The following is an 18,494-nucleotide window of genomic DNA, read 5'->3' as shown; positions in this document are numbered from 1 at the left end:
ATTTTCGTAATTTTATGATGCACTCCTCCACGCAATCAAATGTCGCTTCATTTTCGTCTACATGTTACAGTTATATTATATTCTACGCTTATTTGTTAATAGTTTATACACTGTCGTAAACACAGGCGTGGACGTGAACGCCCGACTCGCTTGTCTCGCGAGAATAAACCAGCCTGCGAGAATTGTTCTTTGACCCGGAAGTAGATGGTTTGGCCAATCGAGGTAACCCACGAGTACACACACTAGAATCGACTGCAAACTGATGCTCACAGGAGAAGGACACGTTACTTTACTTGGAACTAGTTTCCAACATGTCTGTGATAACAATACGTCGACTGATATGTCTAACGAAATCCATGGTAGTGTTTATTTTATCTATGGACGTCTATCTTGAAGGTAAGTTGGTCGTAATATAATAGCTAATGCAATGTTGATGTCAATCATGAAGAAAAATCGAAGTTACTTTTAGGGAAGTACCGGTAAATATATTCACCAGGTAATGATATACATAATATTTATCTATACAAAATATTTATGATATTGAATAATCGGAGCACATTCCGTAATTCAAATATTCTTCATTTTTCTAAGTACATGTATTGCACATATTAGAAATCGTTTTGTTGACTTCTATGAAGTAGATTTCTAGTACACTAATTCATTTTTGACAGATCTGAAATAACTGAAATGTCCTTTGAAATTGTCCTTTTATTTGTTGATGACAGTTTGCATGAATTAAAAATGTTGATGAATTGCTTCAATAGTAAGAGCTCCAATCCATACCTATCAATTGGCATGGGATTTTTGGAAGAGACAGTGTAAAATAGGAGATTCAAAATGCGATGGAAGCTTTTAAAAGATAAACAATTCAAACGAAAGATTCATTAATTGAGCTAACCTTGTAGCAAGTGATGATGGAACAAGTAAAATTCCATTAAATATCTCCCTCATTCAAAAGTCTTGTTCCTAAAGCCCCAGATGTCGACCAAATGAAATACATACCACTACTACCTCTTTCTGTGTTGTTGGTCATCATTTATAACAGGGCTGAAAAAATGCACACAACCAGATAAGTATTTAAACATAGGATCTTCAAACTCTAGATTGTTGTTTGAACCTATTGAGTAATATTGTACCTGGCCATTAAAACTGCCCACTAAATTAAACCAGATATTCTATAACTGTGAGCTTGAGTGAGCTCTCTGACAGCCTCCTTAATGTCTATATATGCATTTATCTTAAGATAACACAAGTTTCCCCCGAGGCTGGACATTGAAAGCATCAAAGTCAAGTGTTACCTTTGGCAATACATATTTATGTAAAATGGAAATGCGATATGCACTGTAGTTTTTTGGGTTTTTTTTTTTACTGCTTTGGGATGGAGCCATCATTTTGTCTCATATTGGGAAGAAAATTGATGAATTGATAAAGATTTTTTAAGGAGCTTGAGTAAACTGCAAACTTTTGGAAATTGATTAGATATGAAAGCAAATTCAACTGGGAATGGGGTCCAATATCAGCCCCAAAAAGCCCTCAGAAAAAGACCTGGTACTGCTACATTTGATGTAGTTGTTGCTGCTTATAACACTCAGCTTTTTGGGAGTGGGATGACTGGTTCACCCATTGTCAGTATAATGTGGCAGATTGGATGCCTGGCTGGTGGTTTTGGGTAGTATACTTCAGTGAGATAGCACTATAAAGTTGACATTAGTCCATATATTTAATCACCAGAAGCATATATCACAGTCCCCAAACATGTATGCAGCTCACACACAGGGGAGCTAAGCCATATCCTTATATATTAAATGTACACAGCTGTTGATAGTACATCAACTCTTTCTGTACATCATGTTCTCTCTGGATTCTGTAAAGGAAGTGGTTATTAGACTGTTACCTGAATGAAATAAGAATGAATTTAGCAGCCAAAATATTTGTTTTGAAAGTCTTGAACACCTTAGTGTGCTTAGAGTTAAACAATATAACACCAAACCTATAGAGATAAAGGTCAATATAGTTTGACCCGAAGTGCGGACAGGATATATATATTATTCATTACTCTTCCTATTAGGGATTTGATGCCATTATCATTTTGAAATATACAAAAGGGATTGAGTGCATGTGGCTTCTTTAAATTTGGGGCCAATTAGAACCTAAGCTGTGATTGTCTTTAGGGTGAAGATCTTATGCCAAAACGAATTATAAACTGCATCATGCAGCTGTTTAAAATGTCCTTCAACATGTTAACAAATTAACAATATACTGTTGTGCTAAGGTATGTTTAGGTATTTGGAAAGACTTTTCAGATATATACCGTATTTATTCTAATTAACGCCCCCTCACCCTTTTTTGGAAAGAAAAATTCCTCAATTCGAGAAAAAGAACTTACAGTGACAGTTATATATCCATCCACGTGTCCAGAGGTAATTATTTAAAGGATATCCAACATAAAACTAACACAAACCACAAAACAAAGTTTCAGTAACTATATATACACAGTACCACTATATGTTTCATGGTGTGAAATGGGTACATACAACAGATCTCACAACTTACAGACTCTGAAATTTTGATCTCCATTAAACGCCCCCCCCCCTTGGAAAAATTTCACGCCCCTGGGGCGTTTATTAGAATAAATACGGTATACATTTGTATATCACAACTGGTGTATAGGAATTATAACCATTATATTATATATATATGGTGGCTTCGCTCTCTCTTTCCAGTGGTAAATTCTATTATGTTGTAATACATACATGTGATAATTAACATGAATATGATTAATTGTAGGTGTAGATGGATCACCTGCAGAAGTACAACAGCACCTGGAAATGGGGAAGAAACTTCTGGCGGCAGGTCAGCTAGCTGATGCACTGTCACATTACCACGCTGCAGTTGGTAGGTGTATCTTTGACAGGCGTCACACTGTCATATTAATTAGTTTTGGTGAATTAATAAAGTCAGTTCTTTCTTTGAACTATAGTGATATTAGATATTCAGTTAGGATTTATTGAGCCAGCCTTTCTTTAATCTTACAAGTTATTAGGAATTTCTCTCGGCATGTTTTTCCCCACCTCCTCCACTAATGTAAATGTTTTTAGCATGTTTTTTCTCAGCCCCTTCCACTAATGTAAATTTTTAGTATTAAAGTTTGTGAAGGGCTTATTTGTGAACCACTTTTTGTTGGGCATGGTGCACTTGATGCCAAAAGCACAAAAGGGATAAATGTAAGCTTTAAATCATTGACATGAATGTATTCACTGTGAAATCACTGAATTAATAAACAAACTCTTTTATAAAATTTAATTAAGGGGGGGGGGGGGGGGGGGGGGAAATAAACACCTTTAATTAAGGTCTCTAGATCTATCCTACAAAAGGGGAAGTGCATTTATTAGATTAAATACAATGAGAGGTGCTGTGAGCTACACATGTCCTACTGTTATGTCAACTCATGGTTTGTATTTTTATTTCAGACGGAGATCCCAATAACTATATGACTTATTTCCGTCGTGCAACAGTGTTTCTAGCTCTGGGGAAATCCAAGTCTGCCCTTCCAGACCTTGATCAAGTGATACAACTAAAACCGGACTTCACTGCTGTAAGTTTGATATATAACAAGGTCAATATAAGTACAGGTCAGAGGTTCAGGTCCTGAAGAAGCCTGCAAAAGGGGTAAAACCATGCCCAGTCGACAGATACCAAATTAATTGAAGAACCCATGCATGTATGTTTTGGAACTTATTATAACAGTAATTTTACAATATACAAAAATGTTTTATTTTACAAATTGGTGTTTAGAATTCACATTTTATTCTTTAAATGTCTTTCTAGTTATTGGATGAACATAGATGAATTTGAACCTTTTTTCAGGCCAGATCTCAGCGGGGGAATGTATTAATGAAGCAAGGAAACCTAGATAAAGCCAAAGAGGACTTTGCTGTTGTGGTAAGTATAGCACCAGCTCCTAACAATTTTCTAGTGGTAGTTTTAATTTGAGATACATTAAAAATCTAAAATCTGTCTGCATGGAAACCACATTGAGATTCAAACTTCTTCTACAGTTGTTCAATTTGAAATGTCTTAATTGTCTATTGTCTATAAGATTTCTGTGTTATTTTTAGTTATCCAAAGATCCAACCAATGAAGAGGCAAATTCAAACATACATAAAATACACCCCCTCCAGAGTAGTATACAAGATGCAAAACATTTTTACCAAATGAGGGAGTTTCAGGCTTCTATAGACCTATTGACCCAGGCAATAGAGGTAAGTCATGTGACTGCGTACATGAAGCTGGCACTCGCAAAAAAAACTTGATTTTTTTTCTTCAGAACAGTTGCAAAACAAGTTATATAATTTTATATTAAGAGATTTTATTGGTTCGTATGGAAAAGCATGAGGAGTCTCAGTGTGGGAGGAAAGTAGAGTTCCCAAGGGGAACTGACATGGTCAGAATGGTGACCTCCAAACTTTTTCCACATCTGATTGGGGAATCAAACCTGATGATCAGTTGACGAAGTGAAAGGCATCAGTACTACCAGCGGAGGGAGTTTTGATGCTGATATGGACAGTAGACATTACAGTCTATAAATCAGTATCACACATCAAGTAGAATACCTGGATAAAACTCTACACAGTCACTCGTAATTGGTGCATAAACTATCTTCAGATATGATGTCATATTATGTCATACAGGGCTTTTTCTGGGGGCTTTTTGGGTCCCTTAATGGGCCCCATTCCCAATTGAATTTATTTCATATCTAAGCCAAATTCCCAAAATTTGCAGTTTACTCCTGAAAAAATCAATCCCAATTCACCAATTTTCTTCCCAAAATGAGACAAAAAGGCCCTTTCCGAAACCAGTGAGTAAAAGCCCTGTCATATTATGTTTGTTCTGCTATAAAACAATTGATCTACTCCTTAATTGTTTTTCTTGATAATTTCAATTTTTTTGTCATGTTGATATGTAGAATAAAGTTGTCAATATTACAATATTTTCTTGAGAAGTACTAGAATGATTTACCTTTGATTATTAGTTATGTTTTTCCCTGAAATGGTATGCTTAACTTTTGCTTTATAAAATCTCACCCTTGATTACGTGTCTAAAACTATTGTGCCTGTAACATATCGTCCACTGTCTTGAATTTAGGTGTGTCCCTGGGATGTGGAGCTGCGAGAGATCAGGGCAGAATGCTACATGGCCCAGGGGGATTACTTTAAGGCTGTCGGTGACATTCGTTCTACAACCAAGCTCCGAAGTGACAACACACCAGCTTTTCTAAAACTCAGCCTCCTCTACTATGACATGGGGGATGCAGAGAATTCTCTTATGTAAGTTCTCAGCAGTTAAAACAAAAATTAAAAATTAAAATGATCCTGAAACCAAAATTGGAAATCACAGATTGTTTAGAAGCCATCAAACCACCTTTTAGAAAAACAAAGTTTCCTGAATACTGACAAATATAAGGAATATATAAGTCAGTAGTGTAATGATGCTTTTGAAAATTGACATATCAATATATACATACAGTGGAACTTCGTTAACTCGAAGTCGACGGGACCACGAAAAAACTTCGAGTTATCCGAGTGTTCGAATTAAGCGAGTTATCGTTTTTGGTGAAAAGTTTGGTCAATATTTGTCAACATTATATAATCATAATAACTCCGCTCTGTCGTTCATCAGTTAAGTGTAAAGACTGGTCAATACATATAAATGTAAATGTAATATTTCGTTATGTCACTTGTAATTTGGTGTAGTTTTGCCGATATACAGTCACGATAAAGTTTCTTTCACTTAGTCACTTCAATAACGATCTGATGTGCAAGTCATGTTTGCAAAAGATAAACGATAAAACGGAATTCGACAAAATAACAAGTTATTAATGTCAAAACAAATAACCGTTTAAGTTTAACACAGATTGCATACAAAACGTAACATAACCATTACCTTTTATTGGACATATATAAAATACTGTTTGATCGGCCTACTTACTTTTTATTGATAACCACGCCATTTCCATGTGTATTAGCACCGGAAGTTGGGCTGCGCATGTGCGTATAAAATGTTACTGTAACTGAGTTGGCGTTTTATCCGATTTAATAGACAGCACTGACCGTTACAGTTGTACTCTGAACACCTCGGCAGTAATTACGCTATTGTTTCAGCAGTTTAAAGATTTAATAGGCGCCGGTGACTGTGTCATTTATACACCTGTAAAAACATCAGCCGGGTAGATCTACCGGTGTGTCAAAGATTAGTTCCGCTTGAGCGAACGGGTAGATGAGTTGTTGACTATCGTGTGTACTGATATCGGCGATCGCCTTGGGAAATTACCTGATGTAAGTAAAGCAGTACTTTTTATCACCAAGACTTGTTGTTATAAGATTCAACCGACAATTTCTTTTATGAATTTATGAAACACTTACAATAGCATGTAGGTTAGTAGTGCCGATATGTTCAGTATTACAAACGGAATTTAGCTTTTAAAAAATGTCGGCGTTTGCCACCGATCGACGAAAATTATACTTCGAGTTATTCGAACATTTCAAGTAGGATTTTTATTGTTGGGACCAAATTTTTACTTCGTATTATCCGAGTTTTTCGAGTTATCCGAATTCGAATTATCCGAGTTTTTTTTACTAAGATAAAGAGAGAATTCGGCCGGGACCGGCGAGGTACTTCGAGTTAAGCGGGGTATTCGAGTTATCCGAGTTCGAGTTAACGAAGTTCCACTGTATTTAAAGTACTGTATTTATATATATCAACAATTTTTTGGGAAATTGTGTGTTTTGAGTTTCATGGCTTAAAGTGGTTCACGAATAAAACCTTAAATTTTAATACTGAACTTTTATAATACGGGAGGTAGCTTATTTGGGGATAAATAGAGTATGAATTGGAACAACTGTACATAAGGCTTGTGTATCCGCATCAAAGAAATGATATTCAAGGTTTTGTCTTAAGTTTTTTCTTTATATATATAGAATTTCACATCATGACGTAATTTGTCCCTTAGAGTCTTTAAGGGAAGGGAACCAAGAAAATAAGACCCCAATATCATTATTATGGAAATAAATTGTTGCAAACACATATATACATTTGTATATGTATTTTCATTGCATGACCTTCCAGGTGGTTGGTAACCTCTATGCACAAGCTGTCAGTACATTTTTGGAGAAGGTTAATACCTATAAAATTTCATTTTTGTAGGTACAATTTTTTGGAAACACTAGAGTAATTGGCATTTGCTGAACTTATAAATGTATCGGGTATTTTAATCAAATAATCTTATTACTTTCTTAGTGATTCAGGGGAGGTAACCTACTTCGCAAAGTCGAGGTAAAATCTTTATGTAAGAAGTAATTAGAAACACTTTTAATGGTATGTATCCTTTCTTATTTGTAGAAATATACGAGAATGTTTAAAACTTGACCCCGATCACAAAGAGTGCTATCCACATTATAAGAAAGTGAAGAAGCTGGTCAAACAGCTACAGTCAATCCAGGACATGAGAAATGAGAAACAGTACGAGGATTGTATAGCCAAAGCTCATCAAATACTTAAGACAGAGCCGACAGTTACGCTGTATATAATGAAGGCCAAGTCTTTCTTATGTCACTGCCACTCACGGGTAAATATTTCAGTTACCAGGGCCATTTATCGCGGTACAAATAGTCGAAAGAGATGCATTTGTTTATGACATAATTGCGGACGAGACTTGATAAAGACTTAAGGCCTGCATTAATATGTGCAGGTCTGTCAAGATCTGTTAAACCAAAAGTCTCCAGTTTTGAAAGACTTGATTTTCCAACTGCAAATGTGAAGTTTTGACCCTTTGATAAGTATATCAGATCAAAGTTAAATGAACAGTAATAACATGTACAGTCTCCTGAGTTTTTTAATTTCGAAAAATGATTTTACTGATTTTTCTTAAAGTCACTTTTGTTTTGGAGTGTTAGAAAAAATCATTGCTGATACTCTCCAATAATGTTGGTTGCTTATATAAATAACGAAGAAAAAAATAGTTATGTCAAATCTTGTGTTGTAAAAAATATTATTCAATGTCTGACCTGTATTTTACTGACTAGGTCTTACCTGTATTTTACTTGACTATGGTTTACCTGTATTTTACCTGACTATGATTTACCTGTATTTTACCTGACTATGTCTTACCTGTATTTTACCTGACTATGTCTTACCTATATTTTACTGGACTATATCTTACCTGTATTTTACCTGACTATATCTTACCTGTGTTTTACCTGACTATGATTTACCTGTATTTTACCTGACTATATCTTACCTGTATTTTACCTGACTATATCTTACCTGTATTTAACTTGACTATGTCTTACCTGTATTTTATTTGGCTATGTCTTACCTGTAGACGGGAAACATCAATGATGCCTTTGATATCTGTAACGAGATTCTGAACTTGGAACCAGAAAACATAGAAGCTGTTATGGACCGGGCTGAAACCTATTTACTTAATGAACAGTTTGATCAAGGTATTTTTTTTTTTTTTTTTTTTTCAATCAGTAAAATTTATCAGGAAAATAATTGTCCCAATGGACATACATGTACAGTATGATTTAACAGGAACATCATTTCTAATGATTGGTGTACAATACAATTGTTCAGGAAAATAATTTAGTAGATGGATGGATATATAGTGGAATTTAACAGGAAAATCATTTGTCACAATGGATGTACAATCAATTTGAATAGAATTTTTTTTACGTCATGACCAGTGTACAAGCGAAAAAGGGTATGAACCTTGAGAAATCCAGTCACTGTACTTGGTACATTATATCATCTTGTTTTATGTTACAGCTGTCAGCGACTACCAATTTGCTGTAAATATAGATGGTGATAATCGACAGGCCAGAGAAGGATTAGAAAAAGCTCAAAAATTACTTAAACAGTCACAAAAAAGAGATTATTACAGAATTTTAGGTATAAAAAGGTAAGTTAATGAAATATATTCTATATTTAAAACCAAAATCATATACATTTCTTATTCTTATGTGTGGAAGGAACTGAATTTTTCTCCAGTAACAAGGGCATTTCTGGTAATCACCCAGAAGGTATCAATGCAGGATTTTGGGAAATATGCTCTTTTTTCTGTCTAAAGGGAAAAACCCAAGGTTCCGATGGGCATTAGTTCCTTGGTACTGTTTGTGTAGGGTAATGCTCCGATTGGCAGTCAGAGTGATTGACAGGAAAATCATTTTGCGGTATTTCAAGCACATTTTCTACACATTGCACTCTATACCAGTGTGAAAGAAAATATTAAAAATGGAAATGAAGTTGTCAGGCTGTGATGGGGTGAGTGGGAGGGAGTGAACCAGTCCTATGGAGATTTTTACAATCTTGTAGGGGATCTTACATGCAAGGGGGAAACTGTTAAACGGGGAAATTTTTCCTATAAATGGTAAAGAAATGAGGCTTATTTGACCCTTATCCAGCCATGTCTATTGTAGTTTAGTAAAAAGGAAATAAAATGCTATGCTATGTCCCCAACTTTGCATCAAAGATTATGTACTGGCCACTGTGCTTGATGCGGGATAAATATTTTATTTTTCTCTGTGAAAATTGTTGATATATCATATCGACCCATACAGGGAAATATTTCAATAGTGATTGAATTGTTATATACATTTCTCTTATTTTCTTAATTACAAGTAGAAAACGTCAGTTAGTAGGGTTTAATAAGATATTTTTCTATTTTTTCCAGAACTGCAAGAAAAAAAGAAATTATGAAAGCTTATAAAAAAATGGCTAAGAAATGGCATCCTGACAGATATAAAGGAGAAGATAAGGCAAAGGCAGAGAAAATGTTTGTGGATATAGCAGCAGCTAAAGAGGTCCTCACCAATCCAGGTAGGGGCAAAGCTTGTAATAAATAGTTCAGAGGACTGAAAAGGTCCTCACCGATCCAGGTAGGGGCAAAGCTTGTAATAAATAGTTCAGAGGGCTGAAAATGTCCTCACCGATCCAGGGTAGGGGTAAAGCTTGTAATAAATAGTTAAGAGGGCGAAAAATTCATCTCTGATCCAGGTAGGGGCAAAGCTCATAAAGAATGGTTCAGAGGGCTGAAAAGATCCTCACTGAGCCAGGTAGGGGCAGAGATTGTAATGGATAGTTCAGAGGGATAAAGAAGTCCTCACTGATCCAGGTAGGGGCAGAGCATAGTTCAGAGACAGTTCAGAGGGTTAAGAGTAACTGCCATAATTAATCATCTTCAAAAACTAAAACTTTTCTGAAGAATCAGAATCTCCCTGTGGTGTTAGAAATTCCAAACACGTTGAAAATATCTGTATAAACACTTATAGGTTATGAGTATATTCTATTCAGAGAGCGTTGTGTCAATGGGATTTAAGTAATTCAATCTATAATTATAAAATAATGTTTATTATTGTGCACTATACAAGCATCTTTATGATGAGGATTCTAATAAAAAAAACTTCTACAATGAAAAAATCTCATGTGAAGGAATATTGCCTGTGTATCAGTAGGTGAGGAATTTCATTACCAAAGAGAAATCATGAGAAATCAATATAACAACAACAACAGCTATTTTTGAACCTTTCAAAGCTTTTCAATTTTTCAAACAATTCAGCAGAAAGATATAGCCAGATTTAGACATTTCAGCACCGCCTGGGTTAAATATAGCGTGAGAATTATTAATTCTATAATTCTACTACATATGTTATTTCTCCTCTGTATCCTGTGTTATAGCATCAGTTGTACAATTAAACAACATGGATGTTGTGGAAGGAGACACTGTACTACTTCATAGCTATCTTGTGTTACCCGAGCTTCAGTACATTGTCCTATAAATTGTATTACTGTGGGAGCTAGATCAAGGTCACATATATATATATAAAGGTATATGTATCATTGGGGCTGGGGGGTTTTTTCAGAAAAAAGGCAGCAATTTGATAATGGTGATTTGGGTTTTTTTCCAGAAAAAAGGCAGCAATTTGATAATGGTGAGGATCCACTTGACCCTGAACAGCAACAACATGGTGGCGGCCATCACTGGCACCAGGGAGGCTTCAATCCTTTTGGGTCAGGAGGCGGCGGCGGCTTCAACTTCAAATTCCACTTCAATTGATGCCGGTACTTTATTACTAGTAGAAATTATTTTCTTAAAATCCACATTGAATAGGTTTTTATACTGTTATTGATGCTTATATGGGAAAGAATATTTTCCAATTTTTTCATTCCAGTGCAAAATTTTCTGGATTTTTTCTGTCAATGATTGCCTTATACCATCAACATGAAGAGAAAATTGTGTGTCAGAGATTTTACATCAATTACAGGTTATAGCTCCTCAGGTTTGATGTACAGAACTCTCTAATGTTTTGTGGGTTTTCTTGTTTGGTCTTTTTGAAATGGTTATATCAGTTAAGATTTTCTTCATGTTCCGTAATTTTTTTTTTTTTAAGTGAAACTAAAAGAGTTGATGATTTATTGGAATCCAGTACAGTAAAACCTGTCTAAACCGAACCTTGTATAATTTGATTACCTGCACAAGCAGGCCATCTGTTTGGTTCAACTGAATTTGTTTCTGATAAAACACTTTGGGAAATTTAGGGTTTTGTGTCAAGTTATTTTAGTAAAAATGACAGGGAGTACATGTATATGATACTGTATAAATGTTAAATTTCATGAGGCTGATATTTCACGATTATTCCAGTCAGACCTAGCTCAGGGGCATTAAATTTTCTGCTAAAACGTGTTGTAAATGTTCTGCAGGAAGCAACTCCATACACTTGTTATATTCAGATATTCACTGGTTATTTATTTCCGCACGACATTTAATGACTTCGAATATAACGAAATTAAATCCCCCGCGAATATTACTAAATGCACAATAATTACTTATAAATACTTTCATTGTTCATCTTTGCATGAGTGAATCAGTTTGTCTGTACGTGTAAAGATTGAAGATGTATCATGAACCCCTGGACAAATTTTAGCCCATAAACACACCATAACATCTCAACATCCAATTCTACACCCTATTTCAGTGATTATCAGTCAGTGTCTTTCTTGTGTTTGTTTTGGACAGGTTTTACTGTATGTACTTTTGAACTATTGAGATATAAAAAAATTGTAAACAAGCAACATTTCTGATAGAATAATCTCTGACCCTACACGTTTTAGCATTGACTCCATGTGATAGTTATTTTTGTGTTTATATTTCCCTAAACAAAACCAGTTTTTGTACCAAAGTTTTTGCTGAATTTTCTACATCGTCCTGGTTTTGTTTCTGTGTTTTCCTTTTTCCTTCGGTGTGCTGATTTATGGCAGGACCAGGAATTTATAATCTGTTGAATCAAATACATTAAAATGAAATGAAATTTCAATAAGAGATTTGTTTTGATCCTAACATGGGTCAGGATACAAATATTTTACATATTTAAGATTTGAAACAGAAACCATGTCCAACACTATCTACCAGTCTGTGTTACAGAAAATATAGGATATCTGTAATAAATTATTGTTTAAGAGTGAATGAAATGGGTTATTGATTATAAATGGAGTGTTTTGAATGCTATGGAGTTTTATGTTGGTGCATGTGTATATTTTGATGAATTTTGAGTGGAAGGAAGTCAGTTAAAATGTATCTGATGTATTTTCCTATGATGAACATTCATCTTCATTCTATAATATATTGAAATCATCATAAATGTGATAACATATTCAGGAATAAAAGATTCTTTTTTACCAGTTTGAAACAAATGTCTTCAATCAGTCAGTTTAGCCTTTTTCCGTTCTTTACACTTGATAACTTTTATCTCTTAGCAAGCATACGATTACCTATAGAAATATGTACCGGTTTATATTTGGATAACATAATTTTGTTGTTATAACAAAGCTAATAAAAAAATGTCCATCTGCTGGTTATAAGTCTGCTCCTTGTATTAAAATGATCAGACGGCAGATGCCTTATATGGGAATTGAAGCCTCTTTCAAGTGATGCATAGTGTGCACAAATCCGACTTTAAACGCTCAATCTGACGTCTTGAAGTTTTCTGTTAATTGTGACCTATGTAGTTGAGTGTGCCATATACCGTATATATCCCTCAATAAGCCCACCTATGTCTATCAAAGGGACATTCCTTCATTTGGATAAAGTTTAGGTCGTCAAAATTAAACTTCCTGAAAAAAAAAGTATTTTTTCCAAGAAGTAAAAGTTATAATCTTTACATTATTATGTCAGTTTTACTCTCAAGATAAACCGAAGTTCTTCGAGTATCAAGTCCTGAAAATTCTTAATTCGACCTAATGTATCACTAATTACCACAAAGAAATACTGTATTTGTATAAGATATGCCTTTTTCTTGAACATTTCGGCGTTAATTTCATTACTTATAGGCACAAACACTCGTATAATCATTGTTCTGATATAGATTTCATCAACAGAAATTGTGAATGTTTCTGATGTCCGAACGAAGGAATGCCCCTTAAAGATTCAGTGAAAAAGCAAGCAGATGCTCTTTCACTGTCCTACAATAAAATAGCCCTCTGAGTCAAAATTGATGTGTGGCCCTCTAGGCTTGTTGAAGGATAAATATGGCATTTTTTGTCATGTGTAATTTCAATCATATCTAAAAGTTATGGGAAAATATCTTACAAAATTCAATATATATCATAAATTTTTATCAAATTAAATTCCAACAACTGGTAGATTTAAGCATTATATGTTGTAAGATGTCAATTTTGATGATATTAGATTTTCATTTTTTTTTCGTCTGAGGTCACAACATCAAACTGGAAATTAGTTTGGTACTTATGTAATCACCATTTACTCAACAATGAATATTGAAGTTCTATTGTATGTATGTTTAGTAGTCTGTTAAAATGAAATCCATGTTTTTAGTGCTGTTGATTTTTGTATAAAATCCATTAAACTACTGAGAATACTCTCAAACACAAGTAATGTTTAGGATCCAGGTATCCCTTTACGTCTCCTCTGGTAGTACAGGACAAATTGTCCACAATGAATTCAAACTTTAATTGCTGTCATTATTAAGTCGATGCATGTAATTGAGATTTAATACTTTGAAACTTATTTAAGTTAACTGAAATAATGTAAAAAGTGAGCTGAATTAACATCATCCATATATATGTATAAAAGCAGCTTTTGCTGCCGTGAAGAAAATGCTATTGTATGGGAGATCTGATTTCAATATTGTATTTGACGCTGTTGGATATAAATTGTATTGCCATATCTATTCAGCAACCCATGTCTTGCAATAAGCCCACCCACTACTTTGGGTCAAGAGTTCATCTGTTGCCACCCAGGTCAGAGACATGACAGGAATTTACAACCCACATAATACGTTTGATTTTCCTCAACCATACGCATTAGGTATATCTTGAACTATTGCATGGCTAAAATGACTATTGCATGGTCACATGCGAACTATTGAACACCTGTGACGCTTTGGAATTTGGTAATGTGCGAACTATTGAACACCTGTGACGTTTTTGAATTTACTTCTACCCTTTCAAGCGTCTAAGTTAGTCAGATGTCAACACTGCCAGACAACAGTCATGGCGACTTCTAGGCCTACAGGAAAGTCAAGGTTTCAGTGATTCTAACCGTGTTTTAGTGATTATGTAATAAAACAGGCCTCGTGCAATAGAACAGCTGTTGATTATACATATATATTTAGATACCTATGGCCGATTACAGGATAGATATGATATTGTACTATGCTTGATGGAAATTTTGTATCTGAGGTCATGGCTTAGTATATACAGCTCAAATTTTTAATTGGCCAAACATTTATTGCTTGTTACTTCAAATAAGCCCCACTTTTAAAGTTTAATGGATTTCTTTAATGTCTGTTTTGTCATCCATGTGTTGATCTCAATTCGCAAGTTATCATATTCATCCTGTAAACTAATTTAAATCATGTCAAATTATCAAAATAACTTAAATACCACACAACGTTGAGGTCACATGCAGAAGATCTTTACTTGAGCCAATCAGTGATGAGCATCCAGGATAGGCAGGAGACGTGTTTGTTTGTTTCCTGGGTTTATTGCCCTGTTAACAGCTAGGATCATTTTTAGGCTGGGTCTCCTTGTAGTAGTTGGTGACTACCTCAAGGGGTCGAACATGGGACTGCGGTGGCCGACTGGTTAAGGTGTCTCGACACTTTATCACTAGCCCTCTACCTCTGGGTTGCGAGTTCGAAACCTACGTGGGGCAGTTAGCAGGTACTGACCGTAGGTCGGTGGTTTTTCTGCGGGTACACTGGCTTTTCTTCACCTCCAAAACCTGGCACATCCTTAAATGACCCTGGCTGTTAATAGGACGTTAAACAAAACAAATCGAACCATGCAGCTCAGATCTTCACCTGAGGTAGGCCGATGCTCTAATTGTCCGAGTTGTCATGGCTCCTGATGGTGTTTTATTTTTGTCAATACAAAGAAATTAAAGGTGTTTCAATAAGTGCTGATTTCAAATATGATTACTTTGCTTATTCATGTTTTTCTGTGGTACGTGAAGTACTGTTACTTAATTGTTAGTCAGGGATAAGTGTGAAAAGATGCTAAATTTTTCTGTTTGTGATGTTTAAATGTCTTTAGATAGCCATGAGACATTGCAGGGAAAGAAAGTTTATTGTGAACATAGCCCTGAAATGCAACAGTTGGCCCGGACTATATCTCTGGCCCGGACTGTATCTCTGGCCCAGACTGTATCTCTGGCCCGGACTATATCTCTGGCCCGGACTATATCTCTGGCCCGGACTTTATCTCTGGCCCAGACTGTATCTCTGGCCCAGGCTATATCTCTGGCCCAGGCTATATCTCTGGCCCAGACTTATATCTCTGGCCCGGACTATATCTCTGGCCCGGACTATATCTCTGGCCCGGACTATATCTCTGGCCCGGACTTTATCTCTGGCCCAGACTGTATCTCTGGCCCAGGCTATATCTCTGACCCGGACTTTATCTCTGGCCCGGACTTTATCTCTGGCCCAGACTGTATCTCTGGCCCAGACTGTATCTCTGGCCCAGGCTATATCTCTGGCCCGGACTATATCTCTGGCCCGGACTATATCTCTGGCCCGGACTTTATCTCTGGCCTAGACTGTATCTCTGGCCCAGGCTATATCTCTGACCCGGACTATATCTCTGGCTCAGACTATATCTCTGGCCCAGACTATATATCTGGCCCAGGCTATATCTCTGACCCGGACTATATCTCTGGCCCAGACTATATCTCTGGCCCAGACTATATCTCTGACCCGGACTATATCTCTGGCCCAGACTATATCTCTGACCCGGACTATATCTCTGGCCCGGACTATATCTCTGGCCCAGACTATATCTACGACTCGGGCGCTGGAATGGATTATAGGACAAATTATGTTAGAATTTTCTTCTGGGCTTATTACCAAACATGGGCTTGTTGCTGGGTAAATACAGTATCATGTTTTACTTGTGATAAATACAAGGTTACAGGAAACAAGATAATACATGTAAATACATGTAGTTGCATCCCCAGTCTGACAGTTTTTCACAAGGTTTATTTTATTGTGTATGTGTTTAAGTAACCAGTGTTTCCTCTGGGCACACCTGGACATTCTGACAGTCTAATTCTTCTTGTAAGAGGTAAATCTAAAAGGTTGGAGGGATCATTGTCTCTAGTGTAGGGGCCAGAGGAAACTCAGGCTAGTGTACAAACAGCAAGCATTACTTCTGTAGAACTATTTCTACGACAAAAACACATCGCTTTGAATTTAAGATTATTAATGATTTCTTAAAGAGTTCCCATATATTGTAGACTGACAAGAAAATATGTTCTGGTGTAGGCAGTTACCATTAATGACCTTTCCAGATAGTTTAGATTAATATTGGGTTGTATCATGGATTTTTTCCAGAGAATTTCATTCTATATCAAAAACAAAAGAGATATTTATTAGTTATCTCCCTTTGGTAAAAAGAACACAATACAGCGATCTTATTATTTATTATGTAATTAGACAGCTTGAGTACAGGAATGTCATAAGTTTTATAATACTGCATGTAGTAAAACAAAATGAATAATTATTGTTGTATAGTAAAAGACACATATGATTTCTGAACAATGTCAAGTTAGATGAAATACAATGTATTTTATTTTTATGAAAACACAATATTTAAGGTCTAAGGGAAATCATATTTCTTCTGTTAAAAACATTGTTACTTATGAAATATAAGTATAGTAACAAAAGCTGTCTGGATAAGATAAATGAATTCATCTTGTAATGTTTGACATTTTTCAAATGAACATTCAGGACTAATTCAGTTATAATCTGAATAACAACTGATGGGTAATAAGCATAAAGGACTAATTCAGTTTGAAGTTAAACTTTTTGTATTGGTCTCAAAACACAATATTTTGTTGAAATGTAAGATTTGAAAATGATGGAGTGTTTTATGATATTATATAGTCATGAATGTTTAAGTTTGAATAGCATTGTTTCATGTGGTTTCTAAGTCAGATGTATGTGTGTTCTTGTCAAGCGTTTATCTAAAATAAATATAAAAAACTAAATATTAAAGCAAATATTTTAAAATTGTTCAGTAAGTATTATATTAATTATCATAATCATGAAATGAAACTTAATTTGTTTTCCAAAATGATTTGTTAGACTGTGATATCACAAATATTTGTTAATATTTTTGGAAAAAATGAACTTTTTTGAAATAGTAAAAAAATAATTTGAAATTCAAAATTCAATTGCCATAGCAACTATTCTTGAGCTTGGAGTAAATGAAGAGATGAGTGCTGATTGGACAAACCAAGTTGTTTCCATGGGAAAAGTTCCATCTATGCAGAGCGTTTGAGAAGTGACTGTGTGTGTTTTCTATTGAAAGACAGAGGTTTGAATGATTACATCACAGATTTTATTGTGAATGAATATATGTAAATAAAATCTTTATACAAAAAATCTCTTCTTTGTTTTTTGTCTTGTGTAGCGGATGTAAATGTCATTCATAAGACAATACCACAGGGTTCATTTTTCGAATTTCATATTTATTTAAGATGATTTCAATAAAACATTCGGAAACATACAAAGATAAAAAAAGATATAATCTCGACTCTCAAATTATACACAAAACGACTCTCAAATTATACTCAAAACTCGCAAAAATTAGACAAATTACATTCAATACAAGCAAAATGATAAAATTTCAGTTTACTTATCGGGAATAAATTTGATTATGGATTTATATGAAATCAGAACATCAAATACATTTTATATGTTCAGTGTAAATAACAATACACTTACAACACCTATCATGTATTAATGTAGACTTGTGCAGAGGCACACACCGGATGTGCGTCACTGACATCGCCTTTTATATAGACTACAAAAGAATACAAAATGTCTTATATAGATAACTTAGATATATATACATAAGTATGTACATATATCACAGCAAATACCTGATGTTTATTTTACTGATGAAATTCATATCAG

General features: G+C 35.0%; 1 protein-coding gene across 1 annotated transcript; it reads left to right on the top strand.

The window, feature by feature from the left end:
- Positions 1 to 232: 232 nt before the first annotated feature.
- LOC117342007 (dnaJ homolog subfamily C member 3-like) lies at positions 233 to 17,953 on the top strand. Its single transcript, XM_033903947.1, has 11 exons — positions 233 to 396; positions 2,788 to 2,895; positions 3,471 to 3,595; positions 3,868 to 3,942; positions 4,119 to 4,262; positions 5,146 to 5,327; positions 7,399 to 7,624; positions 8,381 to 8,501; positions 8,827 to 8,959; positions 9,731 to 9,876; positions 10,965 to 17,953. Exons 1-11 carry the CDS (start codon positions 312 to 314, stop codon positions 11,111 to 11,113), a joined length of 1,494 nt encoding a protein of 497 aa, XP_033759838.1. The 5' UTR covers positions 233 to 311; the 3' UTR covers positions 11,114 to 17,953.
- Positions 17,954 to 18,494: the final 541 nt, after the last annotated feature.

Source organism: Pecten maximus, chromosome 14 (genome assembly GCF_902652985.1).
Source record: "Pecten maximus chromosome 14, xPecMax1.1, whole genome shotgun sequence".
In the NCBI taxonomy this organism is placed as follows: Eukaryota; Metazoa; Mollusca; class Bivalvia; order Pectinida; family Pectinidae; genus Pecten; species Pecten maximus.
This window is presented reverse-complemented; position numbering and strand designations above follow the sequence as displayed.

Coding starts and splice junctions, on each gene's coding strand:
- LOC117342007 (XM_033903947.1), top strand. CDS start 312: ATGTCTGTGATAACAATACGTCGACTGATATGTCTAACGAAATCCATG. Junction 4,263..5,145: donor TATTGACCCAGGCAATAGAG/GTAAGTCATGTG, acceptor TCTTGAATTTAG/GTGTGTCCCTGGGATGTGGA. Junction 8,502..8,826: donor TAATGAACAGTTTGATCAAG/GTATTTTTTTTT, acceptor TTTATGTTACAG/CTGTCAGCGACTACCAATTT.